Source organism: Platalea leucorodia, assembly GCF_965183815.1.
Source record: "Platalea leucorodia genome assembly, chromosome: 7".
In the NCBI taxonomy this organism is placed as follows: Eukaryota; Metazoa; Chordata; class Aves; order Pelecaniformes; family Threskiornithidae; genus Platalea; species Platalea leucorodia.
Window position 1 is genome coordinate 10,672,348 of NC_138829.1, and position 21,305 is coordinate 10,693,652.

General features: G+C 45.7%; 1 protein-coding gene across 1 annotated transcript in view; it reads right to left on the reverse strand.

Annotated features, from left to right (window-relative positions):
* Positions 1–989: 989 nt before the first annotated feature.
* Positions 990–21,305, reverse strand: part of INF2 (inverted formin 2) — a 47,116-nt gene continuing 26,800 nt past the window's right edge. Inside the window, exons 11-23 of the mRNA XM_082318242.1 lie at positions 20,933–21,035; positions 20,763–20,848; positions 20,116–20,216; positions 18,724–18,794; positions 18,503–18,610; positions 17,426–17,496; positions 16,667–16,787; positions 15,931–16,095; positions 15,118–15,220; positions 14,121–14,279; positions 12,342–13,106; positions 10,791–10,850; positions 990–7,356 (exon numbers count right to left, since the gene is read on the reverse strand). Coding sequence (XP_082174368.1) covers positions 10,792–10,850; positions 12,342–13,106; positions 14,121–14,279; positions 15,118–15,220; positions 15,931–16,095; positions 16,667–16,787; positions 17,426–17,496; positions 18,503–18,610; positions 18,724–18,794; positions 20,116–20,216; positions 20,763–20,848; positions 20,933–21,035 — 1,912 coding nt within the window. The 3' untranslated portion in view covers positions 990–7,356; position 10,791. The remainder of the gene's footprint in view (positions 7,357–10,790; positions 10,851–12,341; positions 13,107–14,120; positions 14,280–15,117; positions 15,221–15,930; positions 16,096–16,666; positions 16,788–17,425; positions 17,497–18,502; positions 18,611–18,723; positions 18,795–20,115; positions 20,217–20,762; positions 20,849–20,932; positions 21,036–21,305) is intronic.

Consider the following 21,305-nt stretch of genomic DNA (forward strand, 5'->3'; position numbering starts at 1 on the left):
GTGAAACAGTGGATCCAAGGCAAAAGAAAGCAATAAAACTTTTGATTTGTGTTTTTAATCTTAATTTAGTAAGAAATGATTTACATTAAAAACATTAAATGTTAAATCGACCAGAAAATAACACTTCATTTACATACAAAAGGGAAACAGTTAAAATAGCTAAGCCAAAGGCCTATAATAGAAAATGAGTATTAACTGTATTTGCTGTTTACTTGAATTAATTTGCTGTTGGTTTCCATAAATATTTTCTTTTTCACAAATAAGCACTAACACTATCCCAAAGGTAAAGCAGGCTTACATTTAATTTATGTAAACAACTTAATGTATCCCCTTTAGGACTTCACAATCTTTGTGCTAAACTTGTACAGATGTCTGTAATTACCCTAGCAGGACAAGTGAGGCATTCAGCACTATGAAAGAGCCTAATGAAAAATAAGCCACTTTCTGCTAGAAATATTAGGAGTAAAATGAGCCGATTAAAAAAAAAATCTTATTAGAAATAATCATGTTAAAATTCTGCTGCTTGTTTATTTTAATTAAGCTATTGGAGGAATCAGTAAAAGAGTATTAATTAGGAAGCTCTTTTTTAGAGTGCTCATCTAACTTGCTACAGGGTTTGTGTAAAGGAAAGTCTTGTTCTTAAAAATCCTAATAAACAAGGAATACTGCACAAGAAACAGCTAATATGCTTTGAATGATAAATAGGCTTATAATAATGTACCTCCAAAGATTATACTTTTGAGACTGTGTAGAGAAATCCATGCTCTTAGGAAGATTAAAGCTTTGGTATAACTTCAGGGCAGCTGTAACTTACATTGCTGATACTGTTCAAATGAGCTTGTGGATGTATTTAAAAAAAATCTCTGCATGAAATTTCTCCTTAGAAAGTACAAAAATCCATCTCTGCTGAATATATACATATATATATACACACACATCCCAATGCAACCAGACGAGGACTAGCACACTGCAGAAAGCTGCAAAAGCTCGGTAACTGGCTGGCACCATTTAGGCAGGGCAGGGAACAGAGATTGACTCAGTACACCAGCCCAACTCTGATGATCCAGTTGAAATCAATTAACTTGTAATTAACCGTGAAGCTGTTTTCAGTGCTTTGCTACTCTACTTCTATTTTATTGGAAAAGCTGCTGGTTTGAGGACTGCCACAATACAGGCTTTCATTTTCATTTGCTTACTGACATGCTAAAAATAGGCACATTTCTCATTAGTCTAGAAAGATAAGTTGTATTTTGATGGCATAGGGATTAGATTTTTAAGTTAGATCCAAAAAACATCTTACCTCTGTGTCTTGGGCTGTGTAAGCGCTCTCATTTTTTCATTTCTAGTGTTGCTGATGGGCTGATAGGGGGCTATGTTATTTTGTAAAACTTGATTTTCTTTGTAGCTGGAAGTTCATTTATTGGTCATTATTATAGAAACAAGGATTTTAATGAATGCTTCAGAAAACCTGGTATTTTCCCTTGTCTGCTATTCCCAAAGACTGGGGTTTTCTGGGGGGAGAGGGAGGAGGGTTGAAGCTGGTTCAAAACTGTGCCCCCAGACACTTTCAAGGTAACCATCAAAAGCGCAAGCAGAAGAGTCAACACCTCCAATGCAAGACATCTTTGAGGGTAAGATGTGCTGCTTACCAAATGGCTGGAAGTGAGCTACAGGATGTATAATCCAACCAGGGAGAGGGTTAGTTGCTTGGTTATGAGGATAGAAATAAGAAGTAGAAGAAATTAGAGATCTTAATCCTTTCTTGCACCTATATTCTATAAGGGTCACCCTCTTCTTTTCAGATACATTCCTAGGGGTTTCCAAGGGAAAACTTTATAGCAAGTTATCCACCTCTCCCTTATTAAGATCCCGTTACTGCTGTGCCTCCATTTTCTCATACCAAAAAGCTGGAAGCAGTTGGAAACAAAGCAAAAGTGCTCACTTTTCACTCTGTTACTACCTCTGCTGCTGGCTGGAGCGTGACTGTGAAGTCTATGTGCTTAAAGCCTGTGGGCTCGATCCTAGTGATGGAGTTGAAATGAAAAAGCCTCTAAAGGAACTGGTTGCACTTTTTGACAGCTGGTGGGAAGACAGGAGCCTTGGGACCTGCTGCAGATGGAGCCTTGACCAGCAGCAGCAGCAGCAGCAGCAGCAGCTGTGGGTGGCAGACATTGGGGGAGACTGCTGCTAAGGCCCCTTCACTGGTCTTTGTGCCCTGCGGCAGAGCGGTGAGGCAGTTCAACCAAGGAACCATGCGGAGGTGTATGTAGAGTACGGGGATGCGATGTGGAAGGTAGGAGGCTGGGAGAGGGTGAGTTGTAGGACTAACTGAGGGCTTTGTAGAGAGTAGGTATGAACTTTTCAAAATGGAAAGAAATTTCAGCGGTTACTTTAATTTGGGCTTGTATAGCTGGAGGGATTAGTGCAGGATATCGTAGCTTTAATCTTTGGATGTTTCCTAGGTTTGAGATAGGTCATGGTTTGGAAGAGATTACCATGTTGGCTGTCATTTGATCTACATGCAGTTATGCTGTGGTCTGCACCCAGACCTCTGCAGGCAGCTGTATGTGTCACAGAACTTGCCTTGTGGAGGTCAGGGTCTCTCCTCTGTCCTCTAGACCTCTGCATGTGAAGTAGAGCAGTTGAAAGTACCTGGAGGGAGAAAAAACCTTCTGTCCTCCTGTTCTTCCTGGGATCTCTCCAGTTAAGGAGGTATTTTAGAGAAGCATTTGTCTGTGATTCAGGATGGGTTTGTAGACTGCTACTATGGTGAATGCGGTCACTACTCCTGCGGCATATTCTTCTGAGTGCATGATACCGGTTCACCAAAGAGGATTAATGTATAGACCTGAAAGGGTTTCTGAACTCCTACTACTCCTGTCTTTTCTGAACTACTCTGCTTCTCTTATATCTGGTTCTTGCTGAACAGAGAATCATAGAAATGTTGGTTGGGGGGGGCCCTGGAAATGGTCTTGTCCAAGCTTCCCTTCAGAGGACTATCACCACCACTACAGATCAGATCAGCTATGGTTTTGTCTAATTGAGCTGCAAAAACCTTGAAGAATGGAGACTACAAAACATGGCAAAGTGTATAGAAAAAGTCTGTTGGCCTCAAAGGGTCACTCCTGGAAATTGTGTGCTATTGGGAGTTTCATTTAGATTACAAAATCCAGTTGTGGGTTTCAGAGGATCACAGCAGCAGACATGGTAGATCTGTTACACTTTTTGCCTGTGCTGCCTCTTCTTCTTTCAGCAAACCCTCTCTCTCTGTGGTAGCTCTGACTTTCTCCATCTATTCTGACTGATGGATTTGGTAATTACTTGTCACCAATTCATGACTGAACTCACTGCAGATTATGTTGTGTGAAGCTGCTTAAGTACTAAACAAACACATCAGGTTCTGCATGCCCAGAGCAGGGCAAACCAACCGTAACTATAATGTCAGTGTCATCAGCAAAGACTGCTAATCCTAGAAAAAAACTACTTTGACAGGCTGGGAGTATATCTAAACTAACTTGATAGGAGCTGACTGTCACAGAATGATTCTTGTCTTCTGACTTCGAGCAATGTAAGCTGAGTCTGCTTAAGGTGGCCATTAGGGAAGAGCAGAGCTCCTGCTAATTCCTACCTACACCTGGCTCTGTATGAATTGTCACACACAGTTCTTGCAAGAGTTGTTCATGCTGCAGCAAAGAGAGAGTTAGAGAGTCCCTAATGAGAATTAAGTGCTAGCACAGCATGGATGAAGGACTGAGTTACACTTACAGTGCTGAATATGCTGATGAATTTGCAGTGATCAAATTCTCCACTGGTATGTAAGGTCTGGTACCTGCTTTATACTAAGGAGTTGGAAACCTTTTTCTGCGCTATGGACCTGCATTGCCATTGCAAATCCTGCAAACAATGCGGTTATTGTGTGAGATTGTCACTGTGTAGTAATTGCAAACACCTAGCGAGGTCCCTTCACTATGACTGCCCCATTTTTAATCCTCTGTAGTCACGCTTCTTGACATGGCAAAGCTGTTTTTCATATCCTGCCCACAGCTTGATTGTGAGGTGACCAAACAAAATGTTGTTCGTGATGGAGTTGGTTCATGACTGTATTTGCTTTCAGATACATTAGGTGAACATAACCCCATGACTAATATGTTCACCCATATTTCATGGCTGTGACTATTACCACATAGATAGAGTGAGCTAGGATTGGTACAGTGCTGACTTTTAGTATTGGTAAGCTTGTATGTTGTACTCAGTTGGCCACTGTATACAGAGAACCAGAAATATGAAGCTGTAGATCCAGGCTTTATGTTTAGACAGAATGAAAACTGCTTAATTTTGCCAAAACAGGCTCGTGCGGTTTTTTTTTTATTTCAGTTTATCCACTCTCATTCTAACCAGAACAGAAGGTATTTCTCAGCCCCCTCCGCTCTTCTGAATGTACTCCAACTGAAAGGTACTGGCGTAACTTTGGATGCAGAGTTTTCAGCCATGCTCTAAGTACAGTGCAACGCTGCGGTGGTGCTCATGTACTAGATACAGCTCCATTTATCCATCTCTGTTTCTTTGAGAGAAAACATTGGAAAATTATTACTAAACATATACAATGATATGCTTAGGTGCTTTATAAACTATGTGGAAAATATAGGACTTTGGTGGCCATGTTCTGCTGAATCATAGGCCTTCCCCGTCCCCACAAGAGAAAGGAAACTTGTCAAGTACTTATTTTATTCTAAATGTTGAACTATTTTCAGTAATGAAATTAAAATAAAAAAACAAACAAAAAACAAACTCTGAAAATCCATCCCATTAAACACATCTGAATTCTTAAGTGAAATACTTGGAAAAAACTTCTGCTGATTTCTTCCATAGCTTCATTTTATCATATAGCCAATGCTTAATTGAGGAATATGCAGTTATTTGGCAGCGAGAAACTTGTGGTGTTCAGAGGCTGGTTTACATATTGGACTCCATGTGCCATCGCTGTTATATACGACAAGAATTCTTTTTTGAGGTCCAAACTCACTGTTGGCTTAAATGACCACAGACCTGTTGAAGCAGCTGCAAGTGATGTTGTTTTTACCAGCAATTAAATTGGCCTTGCAACCACTGAAAAATCTTAAGGATCATGAGCTTTATTTCAGGGTCACAAATGGAGCAAAACTGCACATCCCAGTTGAACATCTTTCTTTGAGCTGCTCTGATTCTGTCCCCCTGTTCTTCTTAAATAAGCATTGTAATGGAAGCAGAGCTGCTCTGGAGTAATAAATTATGAATGCTGTGCTTCAGCCTGCTTATTGGGATGTGATTGTATAGATAATTTAATGTAGTTTTCACAGATGACTATGGAACAAAGAACAGGCAGTGGCTCAAAATAACCCATTTCTCCATAAACTCTTGAGGGCAGTGGAAGGATAATGCCAAAACCCTCTCTTTGAAGGCCAAGGTAAGAACACAGAACAATAAAACCTCTGGCTGTGTGAAAAGAGCTGCTCTCTCTAGGTGGAAATGGGGGGAGCTGAAAGACCCAGACGGAGAGGTGGACACCTGCTGCGGCATCTGAAGAGAGCAGCCTGTGGGGCAGCAGCAGGTAAGGCTCCCTAGGTAACACCCAGAAAGCCGGTTTGTTCCCGGGTCCTGAATCTCAAAACGATGTGGTTCCTATTGATAACACAGCGGGGTGGGGAGGAGGAGGCTGGCTGCTGGAAGGCTCTTGCTGGAAACGCGGAGGTTGCAAAGCTGCTGGGAAAACGTTTGATATTCAGAGTTTTGTAGCCTGGGGTCTAATCTGAGAGCAGAGAAGCTGGATTAATGGGAGCAAAAGGACTGATGCTTTGGGTGATGTGCTCTGAGACTGGAAAAGAGGCAGAAAAAGGAGAAACCTGTAAATGTGATAGAGACAGTCCTGCAAGTCAAACCTGGGGTGGGTTAGGTGGCTCTGGAGGGAACGGTGGAGCTCTGCCTGCTTCTGCCAGCCGGGAACGGGATTTCAGCTGCAACGGGGCTGTGCTGCCCTCCGGGGTCTCCTGAACTGAAGCTGCCCATGCGTCTGCTCTCAGCTGACCTTTGCTCTTGTTAACCAATTCTCAATATGCTCATAGCAACGCTTTGGTTAAAATAAACCAGTGATTTAATTCTTGCTTTAACTTCTAACTTAGTCCAGCAAAGTTTTCAGTATTACAAGGACATTTCAAGTCCCATTAAGCAGAGCAAAAGAAGCTTTAGCCTGAACGTTAGTCTAGCCACAGTGAGTTACCATATAAAGGCAGTACCCAGCTCTTCCACTTGATTCATGTTTCAGCACAGTATCACACCATAGATTCAACAAACATAGATCATTTTAAATGGACAACCTTGTATAAAAATATGATACAATGTTATTACAAAACTTCAGAAATAAAGCTCTGAATTTTGAAAACACAATACTGCACATTCCCAATTTTAAAGCAAAAGTAACATGAATCTACACATTCTGCAGCTTGAACACAAAGTTTTGAGTGCAAGCAGCTGACAATGGCATTCAAACCCAGAGATTTACTAAAGGATGAGCTGAAAATGTGTCCAATAGAGCACTCTGGAAAAACCTCTTTCTGGTGCTTTAATAACAAGAACTGGGGCCTTGGTTCTCCACAAGTTGATGGATGCGTCTGTGCATGTGAGAAGACTACTGCAAGACTACTGATGAGCTTCAACTTAATTGCTCATGCTCATTGCTACATAAGCGTCATGTAGGAACCAGACACTGTTTATATGGCCATATGCTTGCTAAAATACATACTTTTCTTTTTTTTTTTTTTTTTTACTTTTTTCCCCCTGTAACTGATTTCCCTTGCCTTAAATTACAGAGTAAAAATACATTTGTCTGATCTGGGTCTTGGACCTGGTCCAATTTAAATCGCCAGTGGGCAATGAGAAGACAGTAACACACTTCCACCTGTGATGGTACAGCCACTGCTTAATTTTATACCCTTAATTTAGTTGAGGCACTGCTATTTTTAAAATTTCTCTGAGGGCTAAATGCTGTGGTCCTTTTTTGGGCCACACTCAGCTGTCATTTCAAGAGGAGTTTGGCCTAAGAGCAGGTTGAAAGACTTGGCTTTAAGGACAGCGGGCGAGAGGTCTGACCCCTTCACGCCGCCAGGCGCAGAACCGGCCCCTGTCCCCGTGGGCCCCCGGCGTAAGGCACGGGCCGAGGGGGCCGAAGTCTCTGGGGAGGCTCTTTGGGTCTTGGGGAGGGGAGCGAAAGGCTGCGCGAGAAGCGGTGTGTCCTGGTGGGGCGTTTCGGCGATGGAGAACCCGGCTTCTGAGAAGCTGGCAGCACTCCGGGGACGTGTTATTTCTTCTGCCTTGCCGTGACGCCTGCAGGAGGAGAGGGAAACACAAATTATTTGCAGCTATAAAATGAAATTGGTGTGTGTATCTAATGGTTGGGGTGCTACTAGGGAAACCAGTTCCAGATAACCTAAAACCAGGTGGAGCTAAATCTTTATCTACTTAAAAACCTCATGTTTCCAGAACTGATCCTGATGTCCAAGAGTTTGGGCAACTTTGCTTTTGAGCTGGGCACTAGTTCAGTCCAACAACGTGAGTCTTGTGTTTTCCAAGCAGAATATTGGAATATGCTTCTAGATATTAAATTGCTGAACTTCCCAAACCTAGAGGATTTAGCAGGACCGTCAGAAGGATGGGGTGGCACGCTGTCATTTTTAAGAGCTTGTCTCACTTCATAATCAAAGCAAACACCATTTTTAATGACAGACATGAGGGCAAAGGCCGTGTAGGAAGAGGAGCATTAGCTTGATCACATTCTCGTGGTCCATTAGAAAACTGCCCACAGACAGTACTGAGTCTGCAAAAGGGGAGGTGAAGCATCTGGTTCTCTAGAATTAAGGAAAAAAAAATAAAAAAAAAAAAAAAGAAAGAAGGACAACGTTGACTCTCAAACCCTGCTGTCTCTTTGCAGGGGGAGGCTGATGTCCCACTGTGCCAGGTGCGTGTCAGAGCTGCTGGCAGGCAGCGCTGTGTCCCCCCTGCCCCTTCCCTCCCTCCTTGCCGGGATGCAGCCTTGGAGCACTGGCCTATGCTCCGTGTTTGGTTTGTTCTTTTATTTTCTAGGGAATAAATCAAGTAGATTTGTGAGCAGAGAAATTGCCAAAGCCAGGTTGCTTATGGACTTGTGCTTTCAAGACTTTTGTTTCCCCTAACCTTTCTAAATGACAGATGGCAGGGGAGGAAAAAGGGAGTTGCACAAACAGACATGAACATTTGTCTGTAGTGATTCCCTAGGGTCTAAGACAAGGAAACTCAAGCAGCATCTCCCCTGAGTCCAGGCATTTATACCGTCCCTCCTCTGTTTGACTGTCAGCCTTTGTTAAATGGTTCTTCTTCAAGCTCTTTTCAGATTTGGTTGGAAATGAGTTCAGATGTTACCAGCACACATATGAACACAGTGTGATCACCAGTGCCTTGATTCCATGGGAAAACAGGCTTAACCATTTCTTTCAGGAACATGGAGATAATGTGGGATACCACTCTTTGGGTGTAAAAGCTGACATTTAAAGAACCTTAAAATTAATACAGAAATTGCTGCATAACAAGATATAGTTAAGGTGAGGCAAGAGCTCAGTAGCTGATTAGATTACAACTGTCTTACTGCTCTGAAATATTATTTCATAGAGTCACAGGCTGTTCCTGCCCTCACTCTGCTGCTGTTACAGAAGCTCTAAAAACTTATAAGGGGATTGAATCTTGATTCCTGCAGCTGGATCTGCACAAGGAGGAGGAAGATTCCCGCGGCTTCACTGCAACTTCCACACCCAGCAAATCCACCAGAGAGAGAAATATCCTGAACCAAAAGAGAACTGGTGCTGTGACCTGAACAGACCATGTGCACTTGGGACAATAAATAAAAGAAAAAAAAAATGAGGTGGAACATCCTAGGAAAAAATGTTGATGGGGAGCACTCTCGGCTTGCTGAGTCTGTCATATCAAGAGGGACGGCCCTGAGCTGCATTTGGGTGAGGAAGCACTGTGGCTGGACAGTATGAGAAGCAAATGGATTTTTGTTTCCTCTAAGCTTTCCAAGTGACATAAAGATGGGAGAAGAGGAAAAAGGGAATCGCAGGTTTCGAGGTGCAGCTCATCTCTGCGCTCCCGGCACCGAAGCGCAGCCAGGCACTGCTGGCGCGATGCGGCTGTGCCAGGCGCTGCGTTTCAAGGGTGTGCTGAAACTCCTGCCTGACTCGGTCACTTCATAAAGGTACTGTTTGTCCATGCATTCCTCTGTATTGCTTTCCTATGCCTTCTAAGGGGAATTCAAAGCTGTCTGTCTCTCTATTTTTTTCCAAATATGACTTTTTTTAAGCCTGCACGCTGGAATCCCTGTGCTTAAATCATACATAATCCAAGTTACACTTAACTCATGATTTTAGCTGCCCTCCCTGTGCAGCACGACCACTGGTCCTGACATATTTCTTTCCTGTGCCTCGCTGCTACTATTTTTTGCTCTTGCTGCAAATCTTAGGATTTTTAAACCAACAGAGCTACTTCCCTTTTTCACTTGATGCAATCCTGTGGTACGCCACAGAAAGGGCCAAGAGGAGGGCAGGAGTAGTCAGGACTGTAACTACCCAATTTATATCTCCTTTTCTGTTGCTAGCAATGATGCTCAGGTGCAGGAACAAAAGCAACCCTGTGTGGAAATCCTGCAGAGATTTCTCTGTTCTACCCCCGCAGGGGCCGGGAAGGGGCCAGGGCTGCTGGGCTGCACGGGAGCAGGGCTCCCAGCCAGGCTCCCAGCCCCGGGCACTGGGGCTGCTGGAGCATAAATACATTCCTTTCAGGAAATGAGACAGTGAGAGATTTGACATTATTGATTCAGTTCATAAGATACTCATCAGCATGGAAAGAACGCGTAACTATGCAATTTCAGTACAGTGGGAGTTTCGATTGTTTCTTTTTCTTGCTTTTCTTTTCACTTGCTGTAAAAACAGGCGAAGTTTTGCAAATGAAAGTCTCATCCTGAAACTCCTGAAGTTTTCTTTTGAGGGGCAACTGTATGTTGCCAGCATCAATGAAGGATGCAGGGAACTTGGTACACAGTTTCACTAGAAATTGGGTTTATCTGTATTATTTTTGAGGGGACAAGAGCCAAATTACACCCTCCCGCCCCCATCCCAGAAAGCTGCATGAGTGCACATGAGAAGTATGCACGGTCTGTTTGCTCCAACAGACTACTTTGTGTGCAACTCCGGAACGGAATTTGGCTTTGAGCTGAAGCTGGTATCTTGCCCCAACTAGTACTTCGCCCCGGGTCCAGTGTTTTATTCCTTTTTCCAGACACCTATATTTAAACGGTGCTGTAGGAAGTGACTACCCGCAAGCAAAGCAAACATTGTTCTTTGCAGGACGGAGGTACTGAAATTGCATTTTTACAGTTTTTAAGAAAATAAGGGGATTAAAGCAAGGACTTTGTTTATCACAGGAAGATGGATTCAGTTGGTTAGATTAGTGACTTTTAATTATCTTCAGGGAAAGGAGGTTTGGCTGCTGCTGACACAGAGGACAGACATGTGGGCTGCGACCCTGTGTCGAAGGGAGATCAGCACTGACTCCACTCAACGCAAGATCAACACCCTGGAGAGTAAAAATCAGAGTAACAAATTTATTTTACATGTATTTGTGATTAGACACAAAGACAAAAAGCGTAGCTGATATGCTGAGTACTGATTAGGTCTGTGAAGTCCCAATGCTGTGGTTAGTTCACGTAGAAACACCTTTGCAAGTTTACATACCTCATTGTACCACACAACCTTTTTTTGTTTTATTATCTCCAGTATCAGTCTCAACCTCTGCTTTTAAACAAAAGAGAGACACTAAATATAGCTGATCATGGCAAGGCAAATGTAACAACAGGGAACTTTTTACGATGAAAACATTGTCTAGTAGCAGAGAGGTTCCTAAGATGCCATCCCTGGATGCCCAGGGAGCCCCACGGCTTTTTGGGGGTGGGGGGGTGTCAGTTCCTTCAGCCCGAAATACTAATTTCAGCTGTCAGGAAAGCGTTGCCACGGCAGGGAGTGTGGGGTGCTCCCGTTGCTGCAGCTCCTCCTGCTGCCTCCCGGGAAGCAAGTTTGGGAACCACTGCTCTGGGAAACCACTGCTGGTCTGTGGCTTGTTTTTTAACTAGGGGAAGGTGGCATGTTTAGAAACATAAATAACTACAGCCCCAGGGCAAGCTGGCACTATAAGGGGAAGTCCCTCTGTGGTAGATGCTCAACCCATGCTGTCTTTCTCAGCAGTGGGTATTCAAACCCTCCTCTCATTTCTCCTCCACCTTCCTTGGAAAGAAAAACATTAAACATTAATAAAAAGAGACTTCCACCACATTCCTGCCCATTTGTTTGACCCCAGGATCTTGCAGAAAACATGCTTTGGACAGTACATTGCACCTTTCCAAAGGCTGACAGACCCATGTGTCTTCCCTATGAGGCACCTCTAATTTGGGATTAAAGTACCCAGCCAAGGGTGGCTTCAGCTTGGTAGAGTCTGAGGGACTTGGATGCACTTCTCAGGTTTGGGACTGGCTGTGGATGCTTGCCATCAGGCAGAGAGTGGGGTGGCTCCACACCTCTGGCAGCCGAGCTCTCTCCTGGCACCAGCGGGGCAGCCCAGTGCGAGGGACCGATTCGGCCGGCCAAATACAATCCTTCGTACAAGCATCAGCAAGATGCTATTTTTTACTTGTTGGCTTTCTCCCCTCACCCTGCAGAGATGGCTCAAGGGCCTGATGTTCAGGAGCCATCCGAAGTACCCCTGGGGCAGGTTTTCAAGTTACTGCAGGCAAAGTGCTCTTGCAATGAGGCTTAGGAGAGGAAAAACCAAACAACCCCACAGCAGTGCTGATGTTGCTGGGTTTATGTGTTTATAAGTAGTTGAGAGGGGGTGATCACTGATTAAGTACCCAGTATTAACGGCTCTTAATCACTGCTCTGGAGTCTAACGGAGCTCTTGTTTGCACATAACCATGCCTCGTAGCTGTCTTTAGCACACTTGACAGATGTGCTTATTGCCATCTTTACTGCGTATGCGTAATGGGCTTTTTAATTATTGATTCATCATCACCCCTTTATAAACTACTTATAAATGTCAAGAGAATGAACAATGCTGGTGTTTTTCTTTTTACATCTTTCAGGTTTAAAAAAATAACAGCTCTATGAAACAGAGTGGCTCTAGGGGCAGGGGGCATTGGACCTTGAAGTGGGGAGGAACAGATATATATAAATATATGATGAAGCATCCCCAATTTAACTCAGTCCCTGAGGGCTATTTATGAAATAAGCTACCTGAGTAACTTTTGCTGTGCCTCTTCTTCTTCCTCCGTTTCCCAGATGGCCTCTGCTTTTCCCTGTCGTTGTGAGTTTGCCCTGGGGGGAGCGTTGCTGAACAAGAAGAGTCGGTGGCTGGCTCCTCTGAGAAGGACTTCTCTTGAGAGGTGTCCAACAGTGAGTCTGTACCAGGGTCTTCATTTTCCTTCGCCATCTCTTTCAACTCTGCCTGATGAGCCTCATCACAGGGAGCAGACTGAGCGCTGCCAGGGTCGACTCCAGTCTCGCTCAGCTGGGTTTCTGGCTCCTGTGCCAGCCTGTAGCTCTCTGAGCCATCAGCTGGGCATTCCTTGTCCTGGCCTTCTGAGATGGACCTGTTGAGTTGGTCTCTCAGAGCAGTGCCTGAGCTGCTGCTCACAAACCTGATCCCCGTGCCTATGTTAACAGCAGAGAAGGCAACGGAGCCGCTCTTTGTGCTCGGCTGGAGGCTTGCCCAGCTGTCTGCCTGCTCCATCCTGGTGCCCGGCATGGGCTGACTGGCCCCATCAGCTTCCACCAGGCTTACTGAGGGGCTTTCTGTCCAGGACTCTGGTGGCAAATTTCCTCCAGCATTGTTTTTAGATAATGCCTGGTTTAAATCCAAGGCATTTGTAACATCTCCACCCATCTCCATCAGGGCAGTGGTTGAGGGGGGAGTGCTTTCTGAGGGATGACCATCATTGCTTTGCTTGGTCTTATCATCAATCTGCTTTCCCGCTGCTTGTGGATCCTTAAGGCTCTTTCCTTTAAAGAAAAAACATGCAATCAGCCAAAGCTGCAGAGTTGCACCTGGAATCAGCCAATGTGTTTCTGCCACAGGGAGAGCAGTTGCCTGCAGAGGGTGCACTGACCTTAAAGCAGCTATGCAGAGCCAGTACCGTTTTACCCTCCCTATACCTCCCCTCCTTATACCCCATGTGGTCACCCCAGTTGGACTCCAAGGCTCCAGCTCAGCAAAGCCCCTGCTCTGTTTTCACCAGGTGTTTATGTGTTCTTGCTGCCAACCGGCTGATTTCCACAGAAGCCCCCAGACTCGCAGGGGTGTCTGAAAGCCTGCGGCAGGAAGAGGGAACCCGCTTGCGAGGTCCTGAACCAGCCAAGTCTGCTGGCTTGGCTGCAGGAGGACTTCAAAGCTGCCCATCGGCCAGCCTAATTCTGCCCTTGCAAAGCAGGTTTAGGAGAGCTACAGTGCACAAGTCAGTCTCTATGGTAGGCCAACATCCTTCGACTTACCTAACGTGCACTGACACTGAGGTCATAAGACAAAAAAAAAAGCTAAACCCACGGGCATCTCCTAACAAGCACCTAAAGGACTTGGGTACTTCTGCAAATAGGGGTTGCTGGTCTTTTTTAAAGGCTGCTTTAGACTCTCAAATGTAGACTGAGAGTGCAGCAGTCTCCAAGGCAGTGACAAGCTGTGCTACTGAGACTCGATAGCACAGAGGGGACTCATGCAGGGATGACACCAGTGCCCCATCAGCACGGTACTGTGGCTGACCCATGGGCTGTGCCTCTCGGAGGGTTTATCAGCATGGGTACAAGGCCAGGCTGTTCCAAATTGCTGCTAATTCCGGGGCAGACCTGGCTGGCAACAGCTCAGGGCTCTCTGCTCCTTTTCTCCACAGCACTGGCTGCAGAACGTCCTTAAATAAAATGCCCCAAATGCAAACGTGAAGGCTTCTTGCTTGTGTGCTTGGCTCAGGCTCAGAGGCAGATGGGAATGAATAGCTGCAGGTACAGTCGGGTCTGTGTCCTTACCAGGCTGCCTCTCCTCTGGATTCTCCACAGGCGAGGTTTTAGGAATTGCATCTGACTCGTGTCTGTTCTTTGTCTTTCTCAGCGTGAACCCTTTCCTTATGTCGGCCAGCAGCGCATCGATGACACACACCTCCTCCTGCTTCACCACCCCCTTCTTAACTGGGATAGAGAGAGACGGATGTTAAATCTGCCCATGAGATGGGGCAGAAGCAGACTTTGCAGCGATGCTATTGCTTGGGACGGGTACTGCTGTCCCGGTACAAGCAACCACTGGGCAAAAGCAAGGCACCAGCGCCAGGCCTGGGAGCAGCCCGTGCTCTGTGCCCCCGCAGCAGTGTGTCCTGGCTGAAATCAAAGGGTTTACCCCAAATTCTGGGTGCTATAGGCTGTGCACCAGCTCCGCCCAGACTTGTGCCTGGTTTACCATGACCTTGAAACGCCTCCTGTTTGCTATCCGTGTCAGTGGGGGCCTTTTTTTTAGGGGTGGGTGGGTGGGGATGGAGGGAAAATAATCGATTTTTCTTTCCTCTCAGCTTCTTCCAATTGTACTTTTCAGTTGTTGTGCCTTTCGTTTTCATCCAGAGAAAGGCAGATTTAAGTTATCTGCAAGATTTTTGGGACGTCAGTAGTCTGTGGTAAAGAGAAACTATTCAAGTGTATATGGGGATTTTGCAGGGGGGAGAAGTCAAATATTTCTTTTTAGATTTGGGATTCAAAATTTATGTTTAGAAACTGAAAAAATTAACTGAAATGTTTCAGTTTGATTTTTTTTTTCCCCTCTGCTGTTCAGTCAGCAAACCTAAAATTAACTTCTCTGCCCAGCTGCAACTGTGAAAAGTCAATTCTTAGCTATGGCTGTAAGACACCTAAAAGCCTTTAGTCAGCCGGCGCCTGGAAACCCACAAAATAAATTACCACTACTGGTCCATTAAAGCAGGACCAGCAAAGAGCTCCTGTCAGCTCCATCTCTCTTTTTTGAAGCCCTTCAGCTACTCACTGACTTTTCCATTTTCTCCCTTCTGTCTCTTCCCCTCTTCCTCTTCCAGCTGTTTCTTCCTTTTCTCTGCTTTGGCAGCTTGCTCCTTTCTGTCCTTGTTTTCCTGCAGTGAGGTAACAGGGACATGAGAAGGTTGGCTAAATGTCTGCTAGAAAAGCAGATGAAGAGAAAGATGATCTGCAGATGGTTGCAACAGAGGAAGAGAAATTTTGGCCTTATCCTGTGCAATAAATAAAATGGGCATGGGGAATAAGGGCTGTCTTGCCAAGAGGGTGAGAGGGAGACTGCTGGCTTGGCCAGGACTCTGCCACATCCTAGTAGGAGGTGGCAGCGGTGATCTGCCTAACATAGCTACCTACCAGTGCGCTGATCTGCCTGACCTTTAGCTGAGGCAGAAGTGGAAGGTGCTGAAGCCACAATTTCCTCCAAACTGGTGTCTTTTTTACTACACATCCCCTTTCCGAGGCTGTTTGCTCAGGTTGGAGCAAAGGGTTAAGTTTTATAAGCACCTTCCTCTAAAACTTACACACTTGACGCCAAAGCATCTTTGTGATTCTGCAGCGAAAGCTGCACCATAATCACAAACCACCAGGGTCTGGGCCAGGCCAGGAGCACCAGCACTCCATGAGGATGCAGTGGAGCAGGGATCAGACACCCCTTCCCCAGGTGACCTCATGCCAAGCGCAGAAAGGAGGAGGCCATAACCAGCATCTTCCCCCCACTGGATTCGGGTGCCCATCCCACCCCTGGCTGTTGGAGCAGAGGCATGCACCGGTACTAGGGCTGCTCAGCATCATGTGCACAGATACCAACCTTCAGGGCTCGGATGAAGAGATCTCTGAAGGTCTTCATGGTGCTAAATATGTCCTCTAAGGACAACTTGCTTGGATCTTCACAGAGATAATTTGCAAGTTCTTCTCTCTTCCTTTCAATGGTTTCAAATTCTTCTTCCAGCTTTCTGGAGGCATCAATGCTATCCTGAAACACGTTTAATATACACAGTAAAACACCATCCAGAGGACAATGAGGGAAGTGCACTTACATAGAAAAGGATGTCAAGGTAAGAGCTTGGAGCTGGACTCTGGGCCCTGGCTTTTAATGGCAGCAGAGCTTATAAGGTTGGAAGAAACTATGATTTGCAGATGATCTTTGCTCCTCATGACTGTGCTGTGACAGTTTACAGGCGTGGCTTGAGCAAGACATGGAAAGCCCATTGCAAAGCTTAATCCCAAGAGAAGGGGTTTACTCTGGTGATCCACACAGAAGTTGAACACCTTCACTCGAAGTGAGGAGTCACACAACAGAGTGGAGAGAGCAGTTGGGGCAGGGGCCTGAAGAAATGGCCTCACCACCAAAGGTATCTAGGTTTGGGGTGGAGCTGGCAAATAAACACCGATGGGTTGTATGGCATCGAAGCCTATTTCCAAATCTGAGAGCATGTCTTGTGGTGATATTTTCCACCCTCTCATGAGCCTCCTCAGCTGCATATGTACTGCGCACTGCCTCTGTGTGTGTAATGGGGGAGATACAAGGGAGCTCCATTACTGACCTGGATAGGTTTCTCATACTGTTGTTTCACATCGTCGTTTGATGATAAGACTTTTCGCTGAAGCTCCAGCAACTTCTTTAAATTGGTACTGGACTCCGTGCGTATAATATCAAGATTAATTCTGAAATCACACAGAACCCCCCATTAGTTGACACTCCAGCATCTTGTGCTGGCCAAAGAGTGGACAAGTCTGAGCTGGCGGTTTGGTTGTCCCTCTGCTTCCCACCACGCCACTGAACTGAAACCTGGCCTCTGAACTCTCTATACAGTCCAAGCTCATGGAAAACAGCCTCCCTCCACAGCACTTACGAAAAGGCTGCCAGGTCTACCTACAACTTTGTGTATTGAGTAGGTGAATGCCAAAAAAAGTCCACCCATTCAAAGGGCTGTTCTCCACCCTCAGAGCTCAGCATTAGCTCACTTTCCCTGGCTGAAGGCACCTCAGAAATGCTTCTGAGTAGCTGGCCTTCACAAGCTCCTGCTACCAGAAAGGCAGTGCAGATTTTGGAAGGGCCTGGGAGGCAGCATTAATTGAATGCTCTGCAAATTTCAGCCCTAAGTGTTGCCAGCTGTAGTAGAACTATTATATATTAAAGGGATTTCAACATTCATCAACCAAATCTTTTGGTTAAAACTAAATAAGATGCCATCTTGTTAATGTGCTATACCAGCTGTGTGTGTCCTAATTTCTGGTACATTGTTGATGTGTATGGGATTTATTTTTGCTTTTAATTTGAAGGAAGTGACACACAATTTTACCCTGCTGCTTTTGAAACATATTCAAGATCCTTTGGCAGTTCCAATAGGTCCGTGTGGCTGTTTTCTACTTCCTGAAGTGGAAGAGAGAAAGAAGTGTTATTTGCTGTGTGGCAGGAGCTGAGAGAGGAAGCTGGGGGGAAGAGACATGGGCAGAAGTGCCTGGGAAGGACGACTGCACCGCGTCCTGCTGCTGCCCCCCCCACCCCACCCCCCCGGCAATTTGCTTTGCCTCGCAGAGCCCAGCTGCATTCAAAACAGGATGGTACGTTCAGAGAGGAAAGGCATTGCTCCCAGGCTATAAAAACCCACAAGAGGGCTGAATGTTGAGAAATACTCATAGTGCAAAGCAAAGCTGACCTGCTGCTGAGCTCTTCTTCTACTCTCTTCTGAGACACCTACTCTTGACCATAGGAGGAGGCAGGACTGTGGTTTGATGCAGTCCGACACTTCCTACGGTCCCAGGAGGATATCAAAAGGGCTTGAATCTTATTTGTGTAATTTACTTTTATGGCTGTGCTTGCTGAAGCTACTGCCAGCTAAAGCAGGGCTTGAACATGCATAACTGGAATGGAGAGACCTTGGTGAATGAAGGTGGCAGAGCAGAGCATGGAGATAAAAGGAAATACAGCACTGCAGGGAATAAGAAAGCCACGGAAGCTTGGAGAGGAGTGTGAAAAGCTCGAGCATAGTCTAGTGGAAAAGGGAGAGTCCACGGAAAGGCAGAAGGGCTGAATGGGTACAGACCAGCCAGGATAGCTTTGGTAGCCATGTGCTCTGTGGTTTGCAGCTGATGATGAGCAGATTGCATAAATATGAAAAAGGAAGTTCCAGCCATTGGAGGGAAAGATGTTGGAGGAAAGCAGAACAAGTCTTAAAATAAAGAACTCTGAGAAGTGCCCACAAGTAGCCTCTGCCAGACTAAGTGAACTGAACACTCCCAAGTTGTGACACTCTGTGGCTAGCCAGGGAGGATACAAATACGAGCACGTGGCATTAACTGAAAGTAGAGTAGGAGAAATGGTTCATCCGTGACAAAATCCTCCCCCTTCCCTATTGCCCAGGACTTGGCAGTGGTACCTCCAGAATATGGTGGAGCAGCGTAATGCGGGTTTGGTTTGCTTTGGTTTCTGTTAGTTTGAGTAAAGTGCTGATTTTAAACCCATCGGCATCGCCCGTGTGACTTCCCTACAAGATAGGAAGAAAGCAGATGTAATTCCTATGCCCACTCAAATTACAACCCTAAACAAGATCATCCACATACTGTAATCGGGGGAGGACAAGACAAAAGAAGTCCTTACGTAGTTCAGAAAGTTTCCAACTTTGAGAATCAGTTGACAAAAGAGTGGCAGGCGATGACTACTCAGAAGATCTGAAAAACATAAAGGACTTATACAAAAGCCTCTGTTACACCAGAACATTTCCTAAGCTGCATCGAAATTAGGATTCTGAATTCCACCAAACCAAATCTGATATTTCAGCTTTGCAGCCCAATGGCCCAACCTGCAGAGAGACTGATTCTACATAAATTCAATTCCACAAGTTGTAAAAGTTTTTGTTAACTTACTTTTCTTTCTTTCTTCACATCTGGTCTCTCATTCCTAATGGAAAATAACCTGGAGTTGGACCCTCCATCACTAACAGCCATCAACTCGCTGCCTTCCTTGGAAGTACCCTGATTTACCCTGGTGTGGGTGAGGGTAACTGGGCTGCAATTTTAATCTTGCAGACTCTGTTCAGCTGTGCAGTGAAGCCAGTTCTGACAGCCCTGTGATTACCTGCCAGCTGCTAAAACCAGACACCCTCGCCCTGTTCTTGGTCTCGCATGGTAGACGTGGTTATCAGGGCATGAAGGGTACAGTCCCTGTCCTTGCTCTTACGACAAGGTGCTGCAGTGGTGTGCTTTCTGAAGCACTCAGCTTTGAGGCAGGAACAGCTCCAAAAGGACAACTGGGCTGCTGGGAAGACACTTTTGGAGGGAAGCTTCAATTTATTATTTTTCATTTTTGCTGTAATGCCAGCTGGAGAAACCCCTGGTAGGAGTTGGGGGAACCGGCTCTGTAGGACAGGCAGCACTTGACAGTGCCAAGAAGAGCATCCTGCTCTCAGCAGAGTGGGACCTGAGGTTTCTGCCACAGGAAGCCAAAACCTATTGCATAATCTCTCCATGTACTCACAAAACTGGACCATCAGCAATTTATAGCCAAAATAACAATTTTTTTCTCCTGGTTCCATTTGTAAGCAGGGAAAAACTAAAGCATCACTATTTTCTGGGGGAAGTTTGGGGTGTGCTCTTCTGGCAGCAGAGAAAATTGCTGTGTGAAGGTCTTAACATGGCAAATAATGCTGGATGAATTAGCTGATTGGGGCAGCTCTGCTGTTTAAACTCAGCTCCTTTGAAAGGGCTGATGAGCTTTCAACACTTCACCATTCAAAGTGTCTCAGAAGAATACATCTGCTGCACAAAAAGAGGGCTGAGGGTGAGGGAAAATGATCTCTGGTCCTATTAAGGGCTTTGACCCTCAGTGGAAATACCTAAAGCTGCATCCCGTATTCTGCAGCAAACCAGTGAATGGACCACAGAGGAGTTTTTTGGGGGCTGGGTAGCATCGTTGCAGAGCTCTAGGGGAGTTTTGGCGGGTTTAAAGCTTCCTGTCATAAATAAGATCCAGAAGTAAGGTCAGGTCATCTACCTTCGCAGGCTCTCCGGATTGCTTCAGCTTTTGGCTGAATCATGTCCAGCACAACAGTGGTCTCTTCGCAGATCAGCATACATTCAATGCGCAGCTGGTAGCTAAGGACGGAGATTGAATCAAAGCTTAAAGGCACTGTGATCTTGGACTGCGCAGTGGCCCTCTTCCCACATCACCGGTAAGTCTGACAACTCCACAACATTGCTGTCAATCACATCTACATCAAGCCAGTGTCTGTGGCTTGTGGAGGGAGGCAAGGGGCCACTGCTGATCAGTGGGGGTGTAGTTTCTGCTGACACACTGTGATCAGCAAAGACAAGACTGGCCACCATGTGAGAGATGGGTTCCCCCTTCTTGGCATTGCATTTGGCACTGCCTTCCAGTAAGTTATGGGGCCTCTGTGGGCAGGTCTGACACTGGGTCTGGGCCAGCTTCTGCTACTTCAGAGCTGCCTCCAGGTGGTGCTGGAGCACCAACAGCCCTTCATCTAAGGGTAACAGGGAAAGGGATGTAAGGATGCTGTAAGGTGGAAGGGGGAATCCACAAGCTATATCCATCAGTGTCTGTCTGTGAGGCTCCGATAAAGAAACTTCCTAGAGGTAAACCAAGAAAAAGATTGGGCTGAAGTTCATGACCAACACCCTTACCTGGGAATCTGAAGGAGGAGAAGATAAAACTGATCTGCGTTTGCTAGCTTTGATTTCTCTTCTTTGAAGGCCTTCAGGTTTTCCATCTAATGAGAAACAAAGAATCAAGACTGCAGGACTGCACTGCATGTTCAGCCCTGTGATCTAAGGGTCCCATTTTTCCTCCTGACCTCATGCTTTTCAGGCAGCAGCTTCAGCAACTGCTTTAGAACCTCAACGTCGAACTTGGTCCGGTCCCCATTCTGGACCATGGCAGCCACCTCTTCGTTGGAGCTGCAGGGAGGAGGAGCAGAGTCAGCCATCACCCAAAGACCACTCTTCCACAGTCACAGGCTACTGAGACATGTATCTGTGCAAGTGCTCTGTGCTTTCCCTGGTGAGAGCCACAATAATCCAAAAGGAAAGATATGTCCCCATGATTAACTTAGAATCAGGACCTGGATTCCTGCAGTGTCCCAAATTTTGTTTCTGGCCCTGGTCAAATGACTCAAGGCCAGAGATCAATCCTGCAACTCAGATCTCTGTCTCTGGGCATTTGATTAC